Source organism: Canis aureus, chromosome 27, assembly GCF_053574225.1.
Source record: "Canis aureus isolate CA01 chromosome 27, VMU_Caureus_v.1.0, whole genome shotgun sequence".
In the NCBI taxonomy this organism is placed as follows: Eukaryota; Metazoa; Chordata; class Mammalia; order Carnivora; family Canidae; genus Canis; species Canis aureus.
The window spans coordinates 4,426,833-4,453,089 of NC_135637.1; the positions used below are offsets into that span (position 1 = coordinate 4,426,833).

At 54.9% G+C, this 26,257-nt stretch overlaps 1 protein-coding gene and 1 long non-coding RNA gene across 4 annotated transcripts in view; one reads left to right on the forward strand and one right to left on the reverse strand.

Annotated features, from left to right (window-relative positions):
- The window catches only part of SFSWAP (splicing factor SWAP), a 69,933-nt gene extending 68,205 nt beyond the window's left edge, over positions 1-1,728 (reverse strand). Inside the window, exon 1 of one of the 3 annotated variants that reach the window (XM_077875199.1) lies at positions 1,355-1,728. In XM_077875199.1, the coding sequence (XP_077731325.1) occupies positions 1,355-1,572 (218 nt within the window). In that variant the 5' untranslated portion in view covers positions 1,573-1,728. The remainder of the gene's footprint in view (positions 1-1,354) is intronic. The other 2 variants (XM_077875198.1, XM_077875200.1) reach the window with 2 other exon arrangements.
- LOC144299685 (uncharacterized) lies at positions 1,322-24,566 on the forward strand. The gene is made up of 2 exons (XR_013366347.1): positions 1,322-1,850; positions 24,349-24,566. It is a non-coding gene; the product is annotated as an uncharacterized LOC144299685 (long non-coding RNA).
- Positions 24,567-26,257: the final 1,691 nt, after the last annotated feature.

A 26,257-nucleotide genomic window follows, 5' to 3' on the forward strand; every position in this document is an offset into this window, starting at 1 on the left:
GCTCCCCGTTAGTTTTGGAAAACCTAACTCCAATCACATACAGAATGATATGGAAAACTGTATAAAAAGCTCAGACTCCATTGCTTACCAAACTTTAATAATAGCAACTATCACAAGTAACACTTTGGAAAAGCGAGCTGCCTGACAACACAGGCAACATCGGTCAATGGAAGTTAGGACTTAAAGGCACAGCATGTTTGAGCAGAGCGTGGGTGTCAGGTCCAGGCCTGATCTGGCAACCCTCCCTTCAAGAGTCACTGTTGTCTAGATCTAACTCCAAACAGAAATGTCAGGGATGTAAAAAGGCCTATTTGGTCATTAACATGTCCATTCTGGCCAGCTCAGAGGTTATCCCTACGGTCATGTTCCAGGGCTTTGTAGAATCCAGCTTTAGTCAAATGGCAGGCTTCCTTCACTCAGAGAGACTATTCCACAGATAAATGGCAGGTCATCGTTTGCTTTTCAGTCCAGGCCCCAGAAGTAGAGTTGCCAAGCCGGCAAAAAACCAAACCAACCAACAAAGAAAAACCCCAAGGAGGGGAAGAAAAGGGGAACTGAAAATATGGGAGGGGAGCAAACAACCTACACCATGTAATGCCATCCTTTTCAAATCAAACGTCTTTAGAAATCCCCAATTCCAGGACCCTTCTGCCCAAAGTGGCTAAACACCCTCCAGGGGGATTACCTAAAGCATGTTTGATTTGAGAAGAAACACATCTGCGACCCGTTCCACCCTTCGTTTTTAAGAGACATTGAAACCAGCCCTAAGAACACTACCTCTAAGAGAAAGCCGGTATCTGCCTGAGGTCTCCCGGCTTCCAATGGATTGGCAACTTGACCCCGGGGGCTGAACCAAGTCAGATCGGTCAGCTTATCCCGGGTGGGGGAGGAGGGCAGGCGGAACCAAAGGTCAAGCCGGCAAAACACAGGCGCTCCACAGGGGAGGGCGCGGGGGCACACTCAGGGTCCCAGTGGTTTCTCAGCGGCGCGGCCTCAGCGTGCCCCACACGAGTCGTGGGAACGCCGGTCGGGAGAGGCCAGGGCAGGGGCAGCTTCCACCGCGTGGAGGGGCCAACTGGAACCAGCGACAGGGGTGAGGGGTCGCGAGGGGCTGCAGGAGCAGAGACGGTCCCTCCGGCGACAGGCGCGGCGCGCAACTCCAGCCAGTGCCTTAGGGCAGGTTTCATCGTCCCCCTCCCTCCAAAACCAGGGGGACGTAAGGACAGAGGAGGGCTCCCCCAGATCCCCGCTGGCTCCACAGTACCCCTTTTTAGTCCTGGCCATCAAGTCAACATCAGACGAAATTAAGCGGGCGAGGGAAGGGGAGGACCGACGGGTGGGGGGAGGAACCGACCTGTCGATGAGGATCTTGTGGTCCCCCATCCAGGGGATGAGGTGCTGTCCCTGTTCCTGGGCCAGGGCCCGCTCGTCATCCCGGAACAGCTTGCAGGCATAGCCGAAGACAAGCAACTCCACTCTGTTCCCCCCACCACCGGCGCCGCCGGGCCCGGCCTCCTCCTTCGTGCCGCTTTTCCTCTCGGTTTTGGCACGGCCTCCGCTCGCGCCGTACATGACAGCGTCGCCGGTGTCCAGGCTGGTCCTCTTCTGCGCCGTGCGGATGTCCCCAATGCCTCCGCCTGGCCTACCCCCTCAGTCAAAAGCGCCGAATCCCGGCCCCAAACTCGACATCGCCGCCATAGCGGGCAACAAAATGGAGGAAGCACCACTTCCGGCGAGAGGCGGCCCTACTTCCGGCGAACAGGTTCAGCGGATTCGCTACTCCTCGGAGCTGTTTGAGGCGCCGGAAAGAATTTCGGGTTTTGCTTTTTGCATTCGGAGGCGTCGCCACGGTAGGAGCTGATGTGATTAGAGGACAGCGCAAGCGTAGCGTTCGTTTTCTCAGACGGTTGTCCAGAGCAGTGGCGAAAGCGCGGCTCCGGATTGCGCGCTACCTGCACGGGGCCAGCCGGGCGGGGGGCGGGGGCTGCGCAGGTCGAGTGCGCGGCTCGCGGGGGCCCCTCCTCTCTGCGCGGGTGCGGTGCTCCGGGCGAGACCTTCCCGGGCCCGGGGGTCGGGACCCGGGAGCCCTGGGGCGGGGGCCTGGGCGACTAGGGGACTGTGGGGCTGAGGAGCTCTGGGGCCGGAGGCCGGGACCTCCGAGGTCGGAGGGCCAGGCCCTGCCCAGGGCAGTCTCTTCACGGCTCTGAGGCCCCGGGCCCCGGTGACTTGGGTCCTGGGGGCCGCCCCCCGCCCCCCGCCCCCCTGCCTACCTCGGAAGGTTCCCTTAGCAGAAAGGGAAGGGCCGAGCGAGCCGTGAAGCCCGCGCGGCCCCCGGGCGCCGGGTCCTGGGCCTCGTGGGAGAGAAGGGGCCTGGCCCAGACCGGCCCCCTGCACGCGGGGGGCTGCACCCCAATACGTGCCCCGGGCCTTGGTTCCCTCCGGTGTTTCCGCAGGACAGCGGCACCTTCTCGCCCGACATGAGCTCCGGCCTGACGGTCTGGTGGCTGGAGGGCGGAGGCACGGTCTTCGCGGCCCGAGCTCTCCGCACTGGGCTGACAACTGGCAGTGCAGTTGCGGTTTGCGGCCCTTCCCTTCAGAGAATACCGGCTTTTCTGCTAGTAAGGGTCAGGTGAGGGGATGCGTAAGAATGGTAATAGGGTGTGCAAACGAGGGGGCCCCGGGGGCGCAGCGGTTTGGCGCCTGCCTTTGGCCCGGGCGCGATCCTGGAGTCCGGGGATCGAGTCCCACGTCGGGCTCCCGGTGCATGGAGCCTGCTGCTCCCTCTGCCTGGGTCTCCGCCTCTCTCTCTCTCTCTCTCTCTCTCTCTCCCTCTGTGACTATCCTAGAAAATAAAAAACGAAGCCACAAGCAGTTCCTACCTGAGGACCTTTGCTCTTGTGACTTCTTTGGCCGAGTCGCCCCTCTGGGTTTTTATGTGACAGGCTTCCCGCGCAGGTCTCGGCGCTGTCCCTTTGTCGGCCTGGCTGGAGGTGTGTGTGCCAAGTAGCATTTCCTGCACTGCCTGGCCCTTCTTCGGAGCACTCCCGCCACCTGACATCATGTCCTATATGTAGCACCATCTTACCCTGCCCCAGTATTAGCTTCAGGAGAGCAGAGTTTTCATGGCTTCACCTGAGCATTCCCAGTGCCTGGGATGGTGCCTGGCACACAGTTGGCTACGTATAGATTTGCATCTGAAGAATAAACGTGACCAAGCCATTGTGCTATGTGGCTCTGGCGGGCTGCCCTGCTCCCACTGAGGGGGTGGGCCACAGCTCTTCCACTGCTTGGAAAGCCCCACCTGATTGCTCCAGGCACATGCAGGTCTGGGGGGGATGCTGGGTTTGCTTGGAGCTTTTCCTGGGGTTCAGGGATCTGGGAGGGCCTAACACTCGGAGCCAAACTCCACTGCTCCTCTGACTTTACAGGGATTCTGGAAGGACCTCCAGACCCTGTGCAGATGACTTTTTCAGCTGGGCATGGGGTTTTGAAGAGCTGGGGTGTGCTCCTAACTCTGGGTTCAGCTAGTCCTGATCCCTTTCCAAGCCTTTCTTCTCTGTAAAATGGAGATGGGATGGGAGACAACTCTGTCCTTCAGAAAGCTGCTGGATATCTTAGAGCTGATACCCAAGGGTGTCCGTTCCTCCTCAACCGTTTTCAAAGGAAGCACTGAAGCATCTGTGTGTTGGGGGGAGGGGGTGTCAGGTGCTGAACTGGCTCAGTGGTGTTTGAACTGTGGGCTACAGTCCACCGCTGCCTATGGGATCAGTTTAGGGGCTCATGACAGCATGAAAACGGGAAGAAAAAATCTCAGCTGGCTCTCTGCATTTCCAGGTGAATCTTAGAGTTGGCCTGTCCACTTCTTCCCAGAAGCCTTCACACATTGGTGCTGGGATCGCAGTGTTTGCTCCTCTAGTTTACTGGCACAAATCTATTTAAAAGTCTCATCATGTTCACTTTTCTCCATAACAATCTTAAGCATGTTAGATATGTTCCTAGATAGGTCACTTTTTGGTGCCATTACCCTTTTAAGTCCCACTTTGCAGATTGATTATTGCTGGGAAGACCGTCTTTAAACCGTGATTTTGTGTTCAGCTGCCTGGCTTGGCTGGCTTTTCTTTTCTTTTCTTTTTTCTTTTCTTTTCTTTTCTTTTCTTTTCTTTTCTTTCTTCTTTCTTTCTTTTCTTTTCTTTTCTTTTCTTTTCTTTTCTTTTCTTTCTTCTTTCTTTTCTTTCTTTCGATTTTATTCATGAGATACACAGAGAGGCAGAGACATAGGCAGAGAGAAAAGCAGGCACCCTGTGGGGAGCCTGATGCAGGACTTGATCCCAGGACTCCAGGATCACAACCTGAGCCAATGGCAGATGTCCAATGGCTGAGCCACTCAGGCATCCCAGCTTCATTATTTCTTCTTATTATTTGGTTTGGATTTCTAACCTAGACAATCATGGAAGTAGAATCTTATCAAACGCCCTTTTTGCATTGAGATGATTATTTGATTTTTTAAAAGATTTTATTTATTTATTCATGAGAGACAGAGAGAGAGAGAGAGAGAGAAGCAGAGACACAGGCAGAGGGAAAAGCAGGCTCCATGCAGGGAGCCTGATGTGGGACTTGATCCTGAGACTCCAGGATCACGCCCTGGGCCGAAGGCAGGTGCTAAACTGCTGAGCCACCCAGGGATCCCTGATTTTTCTTTTAATCTGATAAGTGAATTAACATTGATTTCCCTTTTTCAAAAAAAATTTTATTTGTTCTTTCACAGAGCTCACTAGTAGGGGAAGCAGCAAAGGGAGAGGGAGAAGCAGGCTCCCTGCTGAGCAGGGAGCCTAATGCAGGGCTCCATCCCAGGACCCTGGAATCACAACTTTAGCCAAGGCAGATGCTTCACTGACTGAGCCACCCAGGCACCCCTACATTGATTTTCTAATGTTAAAATAACCTTGGATTTCTCAGATCATCTCACCTTGGTCATAGATTTTTTTCTATATATACATTGCTGGATTTGATTTGCTAAGATTTTGTTTAGGATTCTTTGTTGTTGATAGTGGGAGAAGTGCAGAATATTTAAGGAGCTTGTACGAATCAATAAGAAAAATAATTTTAAAATGGATGAGGGGCACCTGGGTGGCTCTGTTAAGTGTCAGAGTCTTGGTTTTGGCTCAGGTCATGATCTCAGGGTCGTGAGATTGAGCCCTATGTTTAGCAGGGTATCTACTTGAGATTTTCTCTGTCTGCCTCTTAGCAGGGTATCTACTTGAGATTTTCTCTGTCTGCCTCCCACCCACCAAGGACTACGTTGCTTGGCCCAGAGTCATACAGGGAGGGTGGGTTTTGGCAGAGGTGATGGCAGAAGGATAGCAGCCCTTTTCATTGCTGTGGACGTTGGCTCCGTCCAGTCAAATGAGCTCTTTGATCTCCAGTTACTCATCTGTCAAGTGGGACTAAGAATCTAGGTAGTAGAGTTCCTGTCTGCGTGCCAGCTAGTCACATGCCTCTGACCTAAAACCACCTGTAGTGATAGGCAGAGGCAGGGAGTGAATAGTCACAGGAAGCGGGTCTATATGTCTAGATTTCCAGGTCCATTTTCTTGCAGTTTTGTTCTTTTCAACTAAATGTGATCTGATCCTCTACATTTGTTAAGAGTTCCTGTGAATAATGCAGTAAATCAAGGTGATGGGCAATGGGTCCCAGTTGGGATCCAGGGTTATGAAAAGTGAATCCCTCATTCCATCTTGCCTGAGCACCCACTATGTGTCAGGCTCATGGGTGCCTTTTGCAGGACCAAACTCCTGGGTAATAGAAAACATGGATTTGTATCCCAACGTCCACAAGAATGAATGACCCTTTGTCAGTTGGAAATTTTGTTCAGTAGCAAAAAACATGGCATCCTCCAGGGGCCAGATAGAGTGGAGGAGAGCTGTGTTTTTAGTGAGATGCATTGCCTCCTTGAATAAAAGGAAGATTCTCTTACTAACAAAGAATGGGTATTGGGAGGCCCAACGAGCCATAGCAGCCATGTTTTACATTATTCCTGCTCAATATGTAATCAAATGGGAGGAGAACTCACATAAACATAGAATTACTGTAAAGGGGCATTAAATCTGCAAATCTGAAAATGCTCAGTTTAAAAATATAGGCTCCTGGGCAGTCCCAGTGGCTTAGCGGTTTAGCATCACCTTCAGCCCAGGGCGTGGTCCTGGAGACCTGGGATCGAGTCCCATGTTAGGCTCCCTGCTTGGAGCCTGCTTCTTCCTCTGCCTGTCTCTCTCTCTCTCTCTCTCTCTCTCTCTCTCAGGCTCCCTGCTTGGAGCCTGCTTCTCTCTCTGCCCACCCCCCCCCCAATAAATAAATAAAATCTTTTAAAAAAAATAGAGGCTCCTATTATTGAGGAGCCTCTTTGTCAATCAGGCTTCAATCGGGAAAGCAGAAGTCAGTAACCTGAACAAATAATAAAGTCCTGGGGAGAGCGGCAAACAGCTGGCCCAGGCAGCCCAGAGCCCCAGCCACGCTCTGCGGGAGAGGAACAGGTCTGTGGGGGCACTAGCAGGGACCCGAGGCTGGGACCACAGAGAGAGAGGGCTCCGGAACGCTGGGACCCAGAGGTGCTGGTCACCTGGTCAACACCTGCGGGAGAGACATGGTAGCCAGTCCCCCTCCCACCCTCCGGCACCCATGCAGGGCCTCCATTGGCTGGAATAGGGGCCTGGAGACAGCCTTCAGGCAGTACCCTTTGTAACCTGACCCCAAGGCAGGTAGGCACACTACCACCACCATCACCCCCAGCACCCTCACCCCACTAACTGCCCGCACATGTGTCCCCCAGCTGGTCGTTACGAGGCCCCGTTACAAAGAAGGTGACAGGCCTCGGGTACAGCCATGTACACTAAGCCTCAGGTCCCCAAACCAGGACAATGACAGATCTTCAGAAATGGAATCTTCAACCAGTGAGTCAGGCCCCATCTGGTCGGCTGTAGTTAGGTCATCTGTCTCACAGACCCCTGCCTGCCCCTGAGGGGGAGTGACGTCACAATAGCCAACCCACTTTTATTTGTATTTTTATATATTTTTAAAATTTTACTTATTTAGAGAGAGTGAGTACATGAGCGGGAGTAGCAGAGAAAATCCCAGCAGACTGCACTGAGTGCACAGCCTGCGGTGGGGAGATCATGACCTGAACTGAAATCAAGAGTCAGATGCGTAACCCACTGAGTGTCCAGGCGCCCCACCAACCCGCTTCTCTGTGTGGTGTAATGGCCTGTTCCTGCTCCCTGCTCCTGTGGAAGCTCCTCCGAGCTCCTGTCTGCTGGAGGGATGCTGCCTGATTCATGGATCGTTGAATAAAGCCAGAAAGACTTTAAGAATTTGGTCAGTTGAATTTTGTTAGCAGCCTCCTCATGAAGGAGGTGCCACATGGCGTTCGTGAGCATCCACCACTGCAGATTGCGGGCGGCCTCCCCGAGCCTTGCTCCTGCCCACAGTGGCGAGCCTTGGCTGCCAGGCTTGGCGCTGGGAGCAGGGGGCCCCCCGTCTGGGAGGCACGGAGCTGGGAGACACGCACCGCAGAGGGAGGGCTTTCTCGGAGGACGTTTTCTCCTTCCGAAACTGTCATTACGACCGCGACATGGAGAGTCTTGGTCACGGTGTGATCCAGCCTCATCTTCAAGCAGGTATTGTAACCACCGAGAATGAAGATGGAATAGGGTTGTGCCCAATACGGCAGTGTGTGCGTCAGCTGGTGACGTTTTGTTGTCAAGACAAAGAACGTGTCACATGCTCAGCCCTTAATAACCAATGCTTGTCTTGCCCAGCCTTCTCCCTTCATGTTCTTTCCAGAAGCTTTGAAAGCTCAGGAAGAATAAGTACTCTTTCAAAACAAGAATGACAACACCCCGAAGTCCAAACACACGCCCTTCTTTTCTGTTTTTCTCTCTCCACTAGTACTGTTTGCTCAGTTCAGAAACCACCACAAGGTCAGCAGCATAGGCTCCGATTTCCCCCGCAATGGCCCATTTCATCCCTAATGTACCCCTAATCTAGCATTTCTGTTCTCCTGAAATCTAGTCTTTGGAGTGAGAGTCTCTGGACCATTGTGGATAAGCGGATCAGGAAACATATTCTTTCCTGCTTGGGCTGGCGCTTGGCTCGGGTGTGTGGCAGGTAGATGGCTCTGGGGCTTGGTGTGGCTCAGCCATGTTAGGCCCGAGACCTTGGTCACCTTCTGCACAAATTCACCATTTAAAGATAGGAGACTATTTTACTCCTCACCAAATTGTTCCAGTCATCATTTCATCTACCAGTTGGTGTTGGTCTTGTATCTGGGTTGAACCTGAGGCATCGTTTGTGAGCCAGCATTTCAGTTGAACCATCGTGATAAATTTGGGGTCAGATGTTACCTGGGCCTGAGGTGCCCTGTGGAACTTCAGGTTACCTCTGTGTGGTCCACAGATTCCTGGTTATCACTGCCCCATGTCTTCTATTGTGAGCTCCTGCTGCATCTTTTCCCGTTAAACATGCTGGTGTATTGGTGTGCACATGTGCGCTGTGACCATGGCCTCAGACCACCAAGGGGACTTGGCAGACTTGATGAAGTTAAGGTCTAGAGATGGGGAGACGAGCCTGGATTATATGGGTGGGCTCAATGTGATCACAAGGGTCCTCAGAATAGGGAGGCAGGGGCACCTGGGGGGCTCAGTCGATGAGGTGTCTGCCTTCAGCTCAGGTCATGATCCCAGGGTCCTGGGATTGAGCCCCGTCCCGTGTTGGGCTCCCTACTCAGTGGGAAGTCTTCTCCCTCTGCTGCTCCCCCTGCTTATGCTCATGTACATGCACTCTCTCTCTCTCTCAAATAAAAAAAAAATTGTTAAGAAAAAAAAAAGAGGAAGGTGGGAATGTCCAAGTCAGGGGAGCAGACCCTGGGAATATGCAAACAGGTTGGGGTAATGCCGTGGCCTCTAAAAGGAGAGGCCCCGATGGAACTAGCCCTGCTTACACCGGATTTTAGCCCCTTTAGGACTCACTTTGGACTTCTGGTCTCCAGAACTATAAGAAAATATATTTGTGTTGCATTAAGCCACTGAGTTTGTGGTCATTTGTTACAGCAGCCTTAGGAAATGAATCCGTGTGGTAACTCCATGCTTAACTTTCTGGGGAACTGCCAAACTGCTTTCCAAATGGCTGTACTGTCATCCGTTCCCATGGCAGGCGCGGTGGCCAGTCCTGGTGGTTTTAGCCATTTTAGTGGGTGTGTATCGTGCTGTGGATTTGTTTTGTGTTTCCTCGATGACGAATGATGCTGAGCATCTTTTCTGTGCTTTGTAGGCCTCCAGATGTATTGTCTGGTGAAGTATTTATTAAAATCTTTTAAAAAATATATGGTATTTTCCACATACCATGGTATACTGATTTGTTTCCTTCTTAAAGTTAATTATTCCCATGGTTTTTCTCATGGTAGAGAAGTTTTGCCTGTTTTTATACTTTAGATAAGTGGAATTATATAGCATGTGCTCTTCCGTATCTGGTGTCTTGTTCATTATAACATTTGTGGGTCATCCATATCAGGTTCCTTTCCAGTTGATTCATTCTCACCACTGCATAATATCTGATTGTGATAATAGAGTCATTTTATTTATCCACCGTGCTGTTTATGAGCATCTGATTGGTTTTCGCTTGGGGGCTATTACAGGTACTGTTGCTATGGCCATGCTTATGCCTGCGTTTTGGTGCACAGAGCTATACTGGTATTCACCTCCAGATGGAATGGATGGGCTGTAGGGTGGTCAGCTAGAATAGATACCGCCAGACTTTTCCATGGTTCTGGACCGGTTGTTCTGTCACTGGGCACTTCCTAGTCACATGTTGGGAGCTGCACCCAGGTGCCCCTGCTGCTGAACAGGGCAGCTGGCATGGTCATCTTGGAGCTGTGGCGGCATAGGCAAGTGTCAAGATCAGAAACTAGGACCGGGGATGGGGTGAGACCCAGGGTTGGTGTAGAGATGATGGTGCTGACTCTGGGTGCAGCCCCATTGCAGAGAGCATCTGGCCTCAGATGCTGCTGGGGAATTTACTTTAGGACCAGAGAGTACCATCTCAGCGTGTGGGGAATCAAGACATTTGTAGAATGGCATGGTAGCAGGTTAGAATCTTTGCTGTCAATGGACCCTGAAGGGGACCAGTTGAAATTTTGGTGGCCTCAAACTGCACGTGTTTGGGGGCATCCTCAGACAAGCCCGTACTACACAAAAAACCCTCCTCCAAACCAGGGACAAATAAAGCATTGAAACACTGAGCCCAACACTTGAACGGTTTCCTTCCGTAGGGAGCAGGTGTGACAGCCCAGTTGTGGACAAGCTCTATGTCCTTACATCTTCCTGAAACAACTCGATTGTTTTTAAAGTCCAGCAAATTGTCCTCTCCCCTCAGTCAGGGGTATTAAACAGAGAGGCCTGCAGGGGTCAGGCCTACAATGAACGTGGTGTCACCTTGGTGCTGGAAGGGGGATTGGGAGTGGATGGTGCCTTCCTCTAGAAGAGGACCCTCGTCATGCCCATAAGCTCTGGGAGAAGCCGAAAGTCTGGTTTTTATGTGACACCCCCCCCACCTTTTTTTTAAGTTGGAAGAAGTAGACCAAATAAAGCACCTTTCCCCCAGGCCAGCACTTTGCAGCCTCTGCTCTGAGTGCTTTAAGGGGGTTGAGCCCACAGAATAGCATTTCAGAGTGGGGGCTCTGGCAGAGAGACCTGGGGGAGCTCTGCACTTCTCAGACCCCAAGGAAAACCTGAGCACCTGCCCCTCTCACTGTCCTGGGGTGTCCCCTGAGAAGGGCGTCCTTGCAGGGATGTGCTCCACGGTAAGAGGGGTGTCCCATCCCCCACCACGGGCCAACTCCCACCTAAGAGATAAAGAGGCAATGGGGCCGGGGCTAGAATCAGGAAAATTTGGCTGCCAAGGGCCTGCAGGATTCGTGTACTGGAACTAGACGCAGGTGTGCAGGGGGTGGTCCTGGCAGGACCGAGAGTGTCCGCCTTTGAGAGGCTGATTACCATGTAAATGATGGCTGATAGGGGTTGTTTCCTGCACCAGCACCCAGGAAACACTCTTCATGGAGAGTTGAGCCTTCTCTGGATCCCATTTTTTTCTACATGCTGGGGGTAAACCTCCCCTCCGGGGCTGGTACGGCTCTGCCCGCCTCCCTATAAGCTGGGTGTTAGGGTCATCTGAGCAAGTGGGGATTTACTGGGACAAAACCCACCTGAGCACTCCCTGGTCCAGGTCCTCATGTGCCTGGGCTCCACCCAGCCCACCCAGAACCTCCAGGGTACCTGATGTGTAAATAGAGAAAATTGGTGGATCCAGGGACCTGACAAAGCTCTAAGGGAGGTCTGCAGAATTTTGTGGGCATGGACATGGGTGGATTTGAGAGTAGAGATGTCTAATTGTAAACTCCCTGAATTTTGTATTCAGTCTAGGATGGCTCAAAGCCCATACAGGATTTAAAAAAAAAATCTGAAGCAATATTTAAGTATTTGGAAACTTATGTTGAAGAATAGGAATCTGGCATGGAGATATTGTTCTGGGCAGGGGTGTGGCTATCCCTGTGGACACTGCAGCTCTACCCCCAACCCCCTGTCACCCCACTCAGCATTGCTGGGCCAAGTCCTGAGGGGTCTGTGGAGGAGTCCAGGAGAGGTCAGGTGCACGGCACTTAGGGGGCAAGGGGCAGTGCCCATTATCAAATGCTAGAGGCATACTTCAGGTCTTTATACTCTAACCACTGTGATAGCTCAGAGCCCCTGGGGAAGCTGGGTGTGGGGGGCATCGGTGGTGGGGGTAGCAGACTGCATCCCAGGCCTACCCCCTCAGCGGTTCTCACTCTGGCCTCTCACAGGTCTGATGCCCTCATTTGGTCCAAGGGCCTCAGAGTCCCTAGAGCAGACCCCTGGCGGCTTCTCCTCCCTCCCTCCTCCCTTCTCTCTGGCTTTGGTCTTGGTCTCTGTGCAGAGGAAGGAAGTACGAAAATGCAAGATCATCTGCCTGCCAGGCCCCACCTCCCCAGGCCAGAGGGACTGGCAGGTCCCCCTGAGCCTCCTGAGGACAATCCTGGTGCTGGCTCTTCTCTCTGTCTCCATCTCTATCTCTGTCTCTCTCTTGTCTGTCTCTGTCTCTCTCCATGTCTTTGTCTCTCTGTCTCTCTTTTGCTCATAGATTTAGTCACTGAGCCATCAGGGCCAAAGGTGATCATTAAAAACCCATCATCTCAAAAGAGCCACCTCGGACCCAAACGGGGCTGTGAGATTGCATGAGGTTGGCACGCCCAGTCTCCAAACACAGGGGCCCAGGGCTCTGGACGCCCCCACCGCCTTGTCCATGGTCCCGCGGCCTGGGCAGCCCCTGGGTCCAGAGCATCGTCCTGGAAGAGCCCCTGCCTAAAGCCCGTCTTCACCCACCAGGACCTGCTCCGTGGGCCCGTGGTGACCACTGTCACTACCAATGGGCCCTGCCTTCACGGTGAAGCGTAAGAGTTAGCTGGTGACTGGTGGGGGACAGTCCAGGGGATGGTGACAGAGGGGAGGTGACATTGCTCTCCCCCTGGGCAGTGCACAGACTCACCTGAATGAGACTGGACAGTCCTTGGAGCTGACCCACCCCCTGGCTCTCTGGTGCCCGAGGGGGGTGGTCTCTGTCAAAGGGTCCTGTAACCTCAGACTCTGCCTCTGACAACTCAGCTTGGGCCCTGCCAGCACCTCCATGCAGACTAGGAAAAGGACCTGCTCCAGGGGACCTAGATACCTGCCAAGGGTGCCATGGGCTCCTCCTCAACACACCCCCCCTGCCTGGGACATCCTGAGCAGTGCACAACCTGTGCTACCAGGCAGGGCAGCCCTGACTCATCCCTTGCGATATGGTTTGGAAGCAGCTTCAGGTTGAAAGCACTCCAGGGCTTCCTTCTAGAAATTCATCCCAGGGAAGTAATCAGGAGTGTGTACAAGATTTATGATCATAGCCATGTTGTTTATAATGGTGGAAAAATTGGAGATAATTTTTAAAAATAGGGATCCTTTAAGTAAATTGTTGTGCAATATTCTCAGAGCATTCCAAGCATGCTTAACAAATAATGCTGAAATGTGCACAAGGACATCTGTGCAAGGACATCCATCGTAGGCTTATTTATTGTAACAAAAGGCTGATAAATAAGCACCTGAATCGTAGGGCATCTGTGCAATGGGACTCTGCTGTCTCCCCGTAGCAAGGGCACTGAGAGGTTTATGAAATGTCTAGAAGCGTGCAACTGTCTGGAGAAACACGATGTGCGGATGCACATGAGGATGTGTAAGCGTGTTCATGTTCAGACCCCTGCTGGTTGGTGGCTAAAGTCCCTGCTCCAAGTCCCGTTGGACTCTTTATAACCAGGAGACTTAACTTGGGGAGAAAGTAAACCCAACATAAGCTAACATACAAACATAATGGGGTGAGCACATCTTGACCTCCTGGGTACACGACCAGCCCGGCCAGGCCCACAAGATACACCCCACTCACCTGTTTCCCACCCAGGCCTCAAGTTGGCCATTTCTCCAGGAGCCCTGGATGCTTGTCCTCATGGGCTGATGGACACATGTGTCCAGTCCCTCCTTCCTGCCCCGTGAGGGAAGTGGCACATCAGTGACTTTGGGGTCGGAGAGACTGAGGCCAAGCCCTGCTCTGTCCCCTGTGAGTGGGTTTGTGGATGTGAGGCCACATGACGATGTGGAGGAGGACTAGGACACAGCATGCTGGCCCATGAGCACCACTTGCTGTATGTGGCTAAAATGGAAGTTTAATGAGTTTATAGAAGATCAGATGAGCCTTAGATCTCAAACTCTGGATTGAGTTCCCTCCAGGGATGGCTTGTCCTAATTCCCAGTTGCTTCGGGCATCCAGGCTCCACCTCCCACCTCTCCTCTTGTTCCCTCTGGCCTCCCTGGAGTCCTGGGAGATCCACAGCACCCACTCCTCCCACAGGTACCTCTCTGTGTCCTCTGACTGGGCTCCCAGTGAGAGCTGCCTCATAGCCTCTGGACACGGTGGGGCAGGCATCGAGGTGTCTAGCTCACCATGAGATGTGGACACAGACCAGCCTCTGGGTGTCACAGCATGCCTAGGGGGGGAGCCGTCTCGGGAAGGTCACAGGGCCTTCTCCTGAGTGGCTCAATGCCTGAGCATAGGCAGAGGGAAAGGCTCCTCCTCCCCAAATACCCCACTTGTCCCCAGACCCGCCCTCCACCCTTCCCTGTCAGGTCCCTCCAGAGAACGCCCACCCTGTCTGTGCTGTCCTCTGTGGCCAGTGTGCTGATGTTCAAGGGGATGGGGTCCCAGTAGGGCTGTGGCCACGCCTCCCCAAACTGCTCCTCTCTGCCATCACTTGGCAGGGACTCTACACAGAGGGGAGGAAGCACCCCCCCACCCTCCACCCACCAGGACATGACCTCAAAGGCAGGAGAGGAAGCAATAAATGACCAGTGAGCAGGATGGAGACTAACAGCTCCATTGCTCTGGGCAGGCCCTCCTGCCTTCTGGGGTCAGTGCCAAGGACAGAGCCATTTTCTGCGATTGAACAGATTTTTATGTGACATTTCTTTGATCATGGGTAAATATTTTCCCAATTGGACACATTCTAAGCTTTATTTCAAGTGCACTGTAGGTGAACATGGCTTCCATGCTCACCGGGCAGCAAGGACCTGGAGGACACGCCCATGTGTGGGGTTTCCTGTGTTCCCCTTTGCAGGGAGGGAGGAGACTCCCTTCCCAATGACCCACGTCGATAGATGTAGTTTGCGGGTTTTAGTGAACCCGAGGACTTAACTGTTCCTGTTGGTGCTCTCACGCAGTGACCCTCCTGCTGCCTACCCGGTGGTCTCCATGCAGGAGCATGTGGCCTGCCTCCCGGTGATTAAGCCCGGATGCATCCATCAAACTTCCTCAGTGAAAAGTGCTAGAAACGGGCACAGGCCAACTGGCACACCAGAGGCACACATCTACCTACAAGAAGGGCCCGGCCAGGTCACACAGGAACCCGGCCCCCTCTGCCTGCAGGCTGTGATGTCATCGCCACCACCCCAGGGAGTTCCCTCTTGTCATTGGCAGCAGGACAGAGGAGGTGGCACAGGATCCTCCCAGGGAAGACCCCTCCTTCAGGGAAGAGACTTCTCACTTATGCTCCCACCCAAAACTTAGCCTGTGGCGGAGCCAGCCCTTCCCCTGGGGACACTGCTGCCTCCCACAGGTGGGCTGTGCTGGGCAGGGACAGGCCCACATGGACCTGGCTCTGTCCTGCTGCTCAGACCCAATGTGGGGGTCTCATGAGCAATTATTTATAAATCGCCAAGTGGGAAAGTTTGGGAACTTTGGGTTTTTGACAAGTGAGGGGATTTGCTGGGGTAGTTGCTCTTGGTGACTTCATTCCTGCGGTGACTGTGGGGGTCAGAAGCAGAGCGGGGGTGGGGAGTGCCACCATCCTGAGGCTCCTGGTTGGCACTTCATGGATAGTGTGTTGGGCTGGCTCCCTGTCCGCATGTGAAGGGTACTGGCTGCACACTGCGAAGGAATCTACATGCTCTGGCTGGCCCTGGGTGAGCCATCAGGAAGCTACCCTCTCTCCTTCTTTGCTTCGCCCTCCTCTGCATGGGCCTCTGCCTCAGGCCACACAGGGCCCCCCTCCCCGCACACCCCCACCCCGCACTGTGACCTCACCAGTACTGCAGGACCTCCAACCTCACATGCTCTCAAGAAAAAGCACTGACATCTTCAGTAGCTCCTGCCAGTGCCCTAGTAGGACTCTGATTGGTCCACATTAGGTCATGTGCCCAAACCCAAACCATACTGTGGTCAGGACTGCTATGAATTATTCTGTGATCCAGGTCACAAAATTCACATGTAGGAAACAGCAAGGGCCCTACCTAGACCAGAGGGACCCACAGCAGGGAGGGGTTCACCCCCAAACGGAAGGCTATCACTAGAAGGGACAGGAGTGCTGAAAAGGAAGAGCTCAAATACCAGCTGTGGAGAGTGACATTCCAGAGGCTGCCTGGCACTCAGGGCCTCCTGCTGCACCCCACCCCCGCAGCCTCTCTGGGCTCCTGAGACCCTCGCTGGCCCAGGAGAGAATGTGGGGAGCCCGTGAACAGCATCCTCCAGCGCGCGCCCTGGCAGAAGGCTGGGAGCCCTGGTCTACCTGGTGCCCGAGCCACAGCTGAGGCCTTTCCTGCAGGAGGACATGGGGGTGGAGGGGCGGCTCCTGGGCGGGTTCCTGACGGAGCTTCTGTGTGTCCCGGGCACTGGCACGCAGGGCCCATTCCGAGGGGCGGCAGGCGGGGCAGGCCCTCATTTTCCCTCCCCGGGCCTGGGGCAGGAGGAGGCCAACAGCGAGGCTCAGGGGTCGGTGGCCCTGGGACCCGGGGCAACGAGGCCAGCGCTGGGCTCTCAGCCTGCCCCCTGCCCCCCCCCCCCCCAGCCACAGACACAGCCACACGCTGGGTAGCCCTGACGACCTGGGTGACGCCCAGGGAGCAGTGTGGACGCGTGGGGCGCCCCTTCGGTGAGTGCTGGTGTAGCTGTTCTGTTGCGCGTTGTATGGTCCGAAATTCCTCTGTGCCTTTACCTTCCCGCCCCGTCCTCAGTCTGCCTGTCGTCCCCCGGCATCCAGGGCTTCCAGACGCTCTGGCTTCCCGACTCCCTCACGCTGGGACCTTTCCTGCCTGACCGTGTCCCCCCGGGGCACGCTCCCCAGAGAGGACAGGGGACGGGGAGGTGGGAGGGGGCCGGCTGGGACAGAGGGACGGGCCCTCGGTCCCTACACCATCCCAGGCGCCGAGCGTCCGCTGCCCCCGGGGCCAGAGGTGGAGCCACCGTCTCTGAGCTGCAGACACGGCTCCAGGAGGATGTGTGATGTGCTCACTGGCACCGGCACGCACAAGGGTACCGGGACTTTCGCCTCCGTGTCAGTGAGTAAGTAGGACACCGGGGCCCCCGCGGGGAGCGGCTGCTGCCAGTGCATCCAGGGGGTGAGGACGGGGGCCCTACAGACAGACAGGCAGACAGGCAGACTGACAGACAGATGGGCAGACGGGCAGATGGGCAGACAAGAAGACAGATGGACAGAAAGACGGGCAGACGGGCAGACGAGCAGAAGGACAGGCGGGCAGTTGGGCAGACGGGCAGACGGGCAGCTGGGCAGACAGAATGGCTGACGGGCATGTGGGCAGGTGGGCAGATGGGCAGATGGACAGACACATGGACAGACAGGCAGACGGGGAGACAGACAGCTGGATTGGCGGGCAGACAGATGGGCAGACAGCCAGACGGGCAGGCAGCCAGACAGGCGGACAGCAAGACAGGCAGACAGATGAGCAGACGGGCCTACAGGAGGACAGACAGGCAGACAGACAGGCAAACAGCCAGACACCCAGACAGGTGGACAGGCAGACAGATGAGCAATTGGGCAGACGGGCAGACAGGCGGACAGACAGGCAGACAGACGGGCAGACGGGCAGCCCTGTGAGGACTGGCTCTGCTTCCCGCCAGCCTGGGGCCCCATGCACAGCCCTGTTTGCTGGCCCGGGAGCTGGGGGGCAGCTGGCGTCCCCCGATCTGCTGACTCCCTGGGTTCACCTCCTCCCTGGGAGGAGCCCCTCCCACCTGACTCTCAGGCATTCGGGGGCTGGGGCTGGACTCTGCACACCCAGGCCTGCAGCCAGGACCCCAGGGGACCCCACACCCGGCCAGTCCCTGTGCTCCATGTCTTGGTCACAGGAGGGGCTAGGGTGGGGACCCTCCCAGGTGGGCCTGGCAGATGGGATTCCAGGATCGGGGACGGGGGAAGGTGGCGGGGAGGGCAGGTGCGTCCTGCGCCGTCAGTGGACACTTGCACCGGGAGGGACCGTCCAGCCGGATGAGGACAGCGCAGGAGGGGGAGAGAGGCTCCGACACGGGGACAGAGCCGGGGCCGGCAGAGGGCACCTGCACCTGCCAGTCACGTGACCGCGGGCCGCGGGCCTCGGGCACTGGGGCTGACCCTGCAGGGCTCCCACCCGCTTGGCAGTTGCACAAACTTTACAACAAGCACCAGCTGCTACGGCTCCGGGAGGCTCTGAGCGACCCGGGCTCGCCCGGTGGACATCCGGGTGTCAGGACCTGCCCCCCCCACGGGGGGCGCGCTCCTGCCGCTGCCGGGGAACCCGCCTCAGGCATCGCCGCCCCTTGCCGGCCACGCGTGCTGGAAAGTCACAAACATTTGATTCTGCAGGAGCCACAGACGGTTTCCGGAGCTCGAATATTCACTGGCGGCTCCTCGGCGCCTGTGCAGTTGTGCGAACATTTCCGAGATGAGGGAATTCGGCTCGTTTGCGTAGGGCCGCGCTCGAGGGTAGCTGAGCACCTGGCGGCCCGGCCCGCCGCGGCTCCTCGCGCCCAGGGCAGCCAGACCGCAGCCTGCTGCCCGGCTCCCCGGACCCCGCCCCCGGCGCTGGCTCTGGCTGGGGCGGCTCGCAAACCAGTGACGCCAGCACGAGGCAGGCCGGAGGGCAGTGCGGGAAGGAGAACGTGTTCCTTCAGTCATTCACTCACTTATTCAGCATCTGAATCTGTATCTGTTGACTCCCTACCTCGGGCCGGCACCGTGTCCTCACTGGAAGCACAGCCGTGAATGGACCCACCAAACCCCAGCCCTCCTGGAGGTTATATTCCAGGCGTGAGAGCGACGTTTATTTCATACAACACGCGGTGTCGGCTGGTGACTGGAGCTCCGGGGCAGAACGAAGAGTCCGGGAGTGCGGAGGAGGAGGAGGTGGGCCTGCCAGGTGCAGTTGGCCAGGTGGTGCACTGCCCAAGTCCGGCAGTACATTCCCAGCTGTCATCCTAGAGTTAGGCCCTCACAGGGGTGGCTTCCCAGCAGGTGGCAGTCACATGTCTGAGGAAGGATCTCCTTGTAATTTTCCAGGGCCCCGGCCTGGGCTCACAGCAATGGGGGGGTGGTGGTGGGGTAGTCCTGCCAGGATGACACAGAGCTGGGGATGTCACTTCCAGGCAGCCCTCCCCGCTCAGACGGCTCCTCACACAGCACTGCACGTCTCGGCCACCAGCAGACTCGGGACGAGCCAGGGCCTCAGTGTCCTCAGTGCCCAGACAGCGAGAGTGCCCCAGGCAGAGGGAACAGCTCGTGCAAAGGCCCTGAGGCAGAGAGACGGGTGTCTCAGGGACACAAGTGGCCAGTTTGGTGGGAGGCGTGGAGGAGGAGGATGTCAGGAGGTGGGAGAGGAGGCGTGTCCTGACTCACTGGTCTCAGGCAGGAGTTTGGACTGGATCCTCAGTGGGTCTGAGGGTAAGTTGTTCAGATCAGCGCTGCTGTGAGGGAGACACGGGGTGACGGGGGGGGAAGCGGGGTCCCCTCATTTCTTCACTGATTCCGCCTACTTAAACATGATCAGAGTCTCTCCAAGGCGAGTGGTGCAGCGCCCGCTGACTTGTCTCAGGGCGCAGCGCACCGGGACGTCGCTGCGTGAAGGCCGCCGGGCTCACGCCGTGTCCAGCCCGTGGCGGGTGTGCCGTGGCGAAGGCGAGGGTGTAAATTCTCAGGTAGAGCCCACAGGGGTCCCGTCCACAGCCGGGGTCGGGGCGTTTCCCCTGTGCCGTGAACAGCAGCAGCGGGAAATGCTCTGGGTCCGGGCTGAGGCCTCCCCCGCGGGGACGTTTGCGCGTTCGCTGGCTGGTAATGGAAACTGCCCAGCTGCCCTGCTTCCCCCCACAGTGGGGCACTGTCTCTACTCCAGGCCATGGGCTCTCACGACCTCGGGCTGATCGTCAGCATCAAGGAAACAACGTACTTGTGCTCGAGTCCTGAGTCTGAAGAATCCTGGAGCCAGCAGCGATGCCCACAGCTGTCCCGGTGGTTCTGGTGTGTGCGTGGAGGGGGGGGGGCGCGCGAGAGCTCGCCGGGGCCCCAGGGCCAGTGTGGACACTGTCTGAATCCGATGGGCTCGGATGGGCCACCTGCCCACACCCGAGGCCGTCCTCGTGGGGGAGGAGGAGCCCCCGCGCTGCTCACACCTGAGTGCCCCGGGCTTGAGCGGACATGCAGGCCCAACGGCCGCCCTGAGCTGAGAGCAGGGCCCTGGCTGGGCTGCCACAGGGGGACACGACCACATGGCTCCCGGCCACCATCTCCAGCCGTGTCTACACGGGGCTGACCTCCGCGGGGACATGGCTCTGCCGGGACCTGGCTTTGCCCGCAGCCTGAGCCGGGAGCAGCCCTGCCCTCTGCGTCCTGCCGGACTCCCGGTCCTGTGCTTCCCATCAGGTACGGACTCCCCAGCAGAGAGTTGAGACACGGTGGCCTCTGCAAACCCGGGCGAGGGTCTTGGTGGACAGTTCACGTGTCGACCTGGCTGGGCTGCGTGCCCAGACATGCGGTCGATGTTCCTGTTGCTGTTTCTGGATGAGGCTGCCTGTGACGTCAGTGGAAATCAGTAAAGCACGTTGCCCCCACCCCCGCCCAAGGGTGGGCCCAAGGGTGGGCGTCCCGATCAGGGGACGGCCCGGAAGGTGCTGGGGGTGGGAAGGACTCACAGGGGAGACTGGCGCGGCCCCCTGCCTCCGACCCTCTCTGGACGTCTCCCCTGGAGCATGATACCTCTCCGCCACCCGTCAGCACTGCGATCCTTCGTGCCCTTTCTGTCAGCTTCTCCCAGAAGGGACGAGCTCCTCCCTGAATCACGGGCTGCTGGGAAACGTCTCGAGTCCCACGCGTCCCAGCGCGGGCCCATCAGGACACCCAGCGCCGAGGGTCCCGCTCACTTCACAGGGAGCACGTCCCTGCATCCAGGGGCCCAGAGGGCTTTCTCGGGGTCTGAGGGGGGCTATGATCTGGTGTCCGGCTGTGCAGGCAGAGAACGTGCTGAAGCTCGCAATATTTTTACAAAAACTACTTCCCAAAATTTATGAGCCTGAGCAACACATTCATTTTTGTGGCACAGGATGAAATAAGGCATACATTTCCCCCATTTCTTTTTTAATTCATTGCGTGCGTTGTGCATTCCTCCAGCCTCTCAAAATGTTTTAATTCAAGAATTTGTTTTCAAACCGTGTGTGATTAGCACGACGGTGGGGGAGGGTGGCCCCTGTGAGAGTAACCGTGGTGATTATTCCAATTTGTCCGTGAGTGGCCGTGGTGGGGACAGGAGAGCGGGACGGAGGGTGGGGCGGGAAGGTGCCGCCCTGGACAGACAGGCTCCCAGCTGCTCTGCTCGCCTGTGTCCACAGACCTGGGCTCAGCACTGCCCTCGGCTCCAAGGGCTGTTGGGGAGGGGGTGTCACGGGCGGGGGACCTCCTAGAGCCTCCCCAACCTCCTGCGGGAACCTGTCCGCAGCCTGCAGTCCTGGGGCCCCACGTAGGCCTCGCCACGAGGAGCGGGTGCTGGAAGGGCCCCAGGTGTGCCCACCCCATGTCCCAAGACCCCCAGTCACCCCCATTCTCAGGCCCCTTCACCTCCCTGGGGGTCGAAGGAGCCCCAAACCGCAGAGCTTTCCCCCAGTGACCTACAGGAGCTCCCACCACAGCCAGCAGAGCTGGCCTCTGGGGAGTGGGGCACCAGGCACAGGAGCCCAGCTCCCCACTGCTCATCAGGGCTTTGCTGACGGGCAAGTGCAGAGCAAATGCCCCCTCACTGGTCGGGCCGGATGCTCTGCCTCCATAGCCACCCCTGGCTTGGGGGAACGTGCCATCCTCTGACCAAGACGGCGGCCCAGCCTGGGGAGGGAAGGTCCACCGCGTGCAGGGCTGCCCCGCCCGGACCCAGACGCTGACCAGGCTGCGGGGGCTCAGGGGAGGGCAGCTCAGAGCAGAGGGAGCCCCCCCAAGCGGCATCCTCCTCTAAATGCACCCCCTCTAAATGCTGCCCTGTGCCCTGTGGATTCTTCAGAGCCCTCCCCCGGCGCCAGCCCCCCTGCCCCTCCCGCACCCTGGGAAGAGCTGGCCCCAGGTGATGGCCCCCCGCAGTGACGGCCACTCCACCCCTGACCTCTGGGCAGAAGTAAGTCAATCGGAGAAGGACAAACAGTGTATGTTTTCATTCATTTGGGGAATATAAATAATAGTGAAAGGGAATATAAGGGAAGGGAGAAGAAATGTGTGGGAAATATCAGAAAGGGAGACAGAATGTAAAGACTGCTAACTCTGGGAAATGAACTGGGGGTGCTGGAAGGGGAGGAGGGCGGGGGGTGGGGGTGACTGGGTGACAGGCACTGAGGGGGGCACTTGATGGGATGAGCACTGGGTGTTATTCTGTATGTTGGCAAATTGAACACCAATAAAAAATAAATTTATTATTAAAAAAATAAAAGAAAAGAAAAAAGAAAATTGATGTGGGGAAAAAAAAAAAGAAGTCGGGCCTGGTCACAAAGGCCTCCCTCCGGCTTGACTCCATCTCCTGGGCAGGGCGTCCCAATGGAAACTCTGCCAGGAAAATGACTTTATTTAGACTTCCTCTCTCCTGCTGGGCGTCTGGTTTTACAAAGCTTTGTCCTGAAGTTGATGCGGCAGAGAAACGTCCCCTGGTTGTTGGGGGCAGCAGAGCGCACACGCGGGACAGAAAGTGATTTCAGAGCCTTGGGTTCACTGTGGGCTCCGCAGGGCAAGGCGCAGGGAGGGGAGAGGACGAAGGGCGGCCAAAGAGGAGGCCCGCCTGGTGTGTGACGGAGGAGGCGAGGTGTGTGCGCTGTGTGCGGAGCCCCCGCGACGGGGAAGTGCCCAGGCATCAGGACCAGGGATGTGTGAGGAAAGGTGAGAAAGGCCCATGGAACTTGAGAAAAGATGCCTCACCTTCCTAATAATCAGCAGGCTCTGACCTTTCTGCCCTCCCAGTCCACACTGTTATAGTTGGAGTGTAGACAGGAGCCTGGGACACCAGACCCACCTCCCTTGCGGGGGCAGCTCCCGTGTCCCCCCCAGAAATGCCCCAGGAGGTGGGAACAGCAGTGGCTCATGAACAATTAATATGGGTCTGCCCTCTGACATCCATTCTGGACCTTAATAAAGCATAACAGGAATGCCACTGATCATGATGCTGGGAGGGAGGGCTCACCTGAGTCCTTTCAGGGTGTGACCTGGAAGTTCCTCTCATGACCTCTACTCACACTGCATTAGCCAGTACTGGTCACATTTTCACCAGCAATGGCGGTCGGGAAATGAAGACTTGTTCTGGTCAACCACATGCCCTGACCCCAGTGGGGTTCTAATCCCCAAGGTTTATATATGGAGGGAAGAGGTTGGATTCTGCACTTCCAAGTTTCTGGTGATTTGATGCTGCTGGTCCACAGACCCCTGTCTTTTAGGAAAGTTCTAGGGGCTCAGACATCACTGTGTTCTTTTCCTGTGGGGGGCACCTGCTGAGGCTGTGGGAGGTTCCCATTTTGTCCTGTAAGTCATCAGTACTCGAGTGTACTCTGCAGAGCCTTCTGGTTGACCCCCGAGGACAGAACTGTGCAATTCACTCAGCTAATTAGCACAGCATTTCCCCTGGTGGCTCCCCGCTCCCCAGGATGGTTCTCGGGTCTCCTGGTGACTGTTTGTTTTCCAGACATTGACCTGATGCATGTTATGAAAGTACAGGGCTGGCTTGGAAAGGGGTGATTTCTCTTGTTGATATCAGATACACTCAATACATCTCCAAGCCTGCTCATTACAATTTCAAATGTGCTCAAAGAGAGGAACTGGTAATCCTCCCCAATCCCTCTGCCTCAAACTTCAGTGGGGAATGAATCTGAGTCTCAGCATGGGCATGTGAAGACAGTGAGCCCAATATGCGGGCAGAGGGCCCAGGTGGCATTCTGGGCACGAACTGTATGCCTCCAGTGTGCAGACAATATGGGGAAGGATGGAACCACAGTGAAAAGGATGCCCTACATTTCCCCACTCATCCCCGCAAGTGGCGGCCAATCCCCGTTGACATGTGACAGACCACCCGAAATGCTAGTTCCACAGCAATTGGAGCTCTGCCAACACAGTGGTGTCAGGTTGCTGCCTGCTGTGCTGTCCTGGCGGAGCCAGGGGAAGATGCGCAATGCTTTCCTGGGATTCAGCCCCCTACATCACGGAAGGACTCACTGACCCCGAGCCAGCCGCAGCACTGTAGTGACGCGGGCAGCTTCCTCTCTGTCCCTCCTTCTGTGATCATACCATCCCACACACAGTGGGGCGACCCCGAGCTCCCAGGGCCATCTAGTCCCCGTAGCGTGAACGTGATCTACCCAGACTCATCATCTTATAGCCAAATCTTGCGGTGAACCCTTGCAAGATGTGTAATTCTGTTTTTTCCCCTCCAGGCTGTCATTATTTCTGTCAACATCATTGTGGATACCCTAATTCTTGCCTCCTCTGCCTGCGTGTGAACATTTCTCCAGGGTGGATTCTGAGAAGCAGAATTGGTGAACCACGTGGCGCCTGTGGTTTCTATTCTAATACACATGGCCAGATCGCTCCCTACGAAAGGCTCTTCAACCTTAAACGTTCTCACTGACAATAAAAGAATCCTGTTTCCACACTTCTTTTCAAATTCTTGATAATATTATTATTTCTGTTTTTGCCAATCAAATAGGTGAAAAAAACTTTTTGTTTTAACTTGTTTTCCGTCGTTAATACTGAGTCGACCATTTTATTTCTATTTTCCTATTTATTTATTCATTCGAAAGGTGGAGAGAGAGAAAGAGCATGAGGGGAGGTTGGGGTGGGCAGAGGGAGAGGGAGAAGCAGACTCCCCACTGAGCAGGGAGCCTGATGCAGGGCTCGATCCCAGGACCCTGAGATCATGACCTGAGAAGGCAGATGCTTCACCGACTGAGCCATCCAGGTGCCCCCTGAGTTGACCACTTTAAATGTCTGTCTGTAATTTCCTTCCCATGAATTGTGTGCATATGTCCTGTCCGGAGTTTCTGCTGGGCTGCTTATCTTCCTCAGATTACTCTATGAAAGCGATTACACATTGTACATGTGAATGAACCCCTCCTTCCATGTTGCGTGAATGTTTTCTCTTAGTTTGTGGTTAATCTCCCAGCTTTATCTTCAGTCATACAGAAATGTGGAATTCTAGTGTAGTCAAGTTTATATGTTCTTTATTTTACCTTTCTGTATTTTTAAAAATTTAAGTTCAATTTAATTAACATACGCTGTATTATTAGAAGTAGAATTTAGTGATTCATCAGTGTGTAACACTGGTGTGTAACACCAGTGCTTATCACATCATGTGCCGTGCCCTCTTTCATGCCCATCACCTAGGTACCCCCTCCACCTCCCTCCCCTCCAGTGACTCTCAGTTTGTTTCCTAGAGTTGAGTTTTTTTCCTGCATTTTTTCTTGTTCGATGTTTTTTTGTCTAAGTTACATTTTCTTTTTTTTCTAAGTTACATTTTCTTATATTTTTGTCCAATGATTTTTTTTACAGTTTTGTTTTATATTTAGGTCTTCAATCTATCTAAATTACTTTTGGAAATGATGTGAGGTTGATGACTAATTTCATTTTATTTTAGAATCCATTTGTCAACATCCCTGAAACTTTGTCTTGAGGTTTTGACTGGTGTTGCACTGGAGATGCAAATTAAAATGGGAAGAACGGTCAGTGATACAATTTTGAGGCTTTCTGCTTAGAAACACAGAAAATGTCAGCATCCTTTTGTCAGGGCTGTTTTACAGGCACCTTTGTAAAGTTCTCATGTGTTCATCAGGCTTGCCGATGGATGTTGAAGGTCTCACTGCTATTGGAAAGCGAAACCTACTTTTTCTGTTAAATTGTCTAACTGGTTAGTTTTGATCACGAAGGCAGATTTTATTTTAGTATTTTGATTTTTCTTTTAAGTTCTAATGATTTATGATGTTGGTTAATTGGGTTTTCTATGTACACAATCATATGTTCTGTAAATATGGATGATCATGTCTCTTTTTTCAATATTTACACATTTTGTTCTTATCTCATGTGTTATCCCCAGTCTCCAATGAATTCTGTTCATCACAGTGATATCAAGCATCTTTACTAGGTTCTTGACTTCAGTGGGATGGCTCCATCTTTCCTTAAAAGATTTTATTAATTAATTAATTTATTTATTTATTTATTTATTTGAGAGAGAGACACACACAGAGCAGAGGGGAGGGTCAGAGGGAGAGGAAGAGGTTCTCAGGAGATTTTGTGCTGAATGCAGAGCCTCATGCAGGGCTCGATCTCATGACCCTGAAATCACAACCT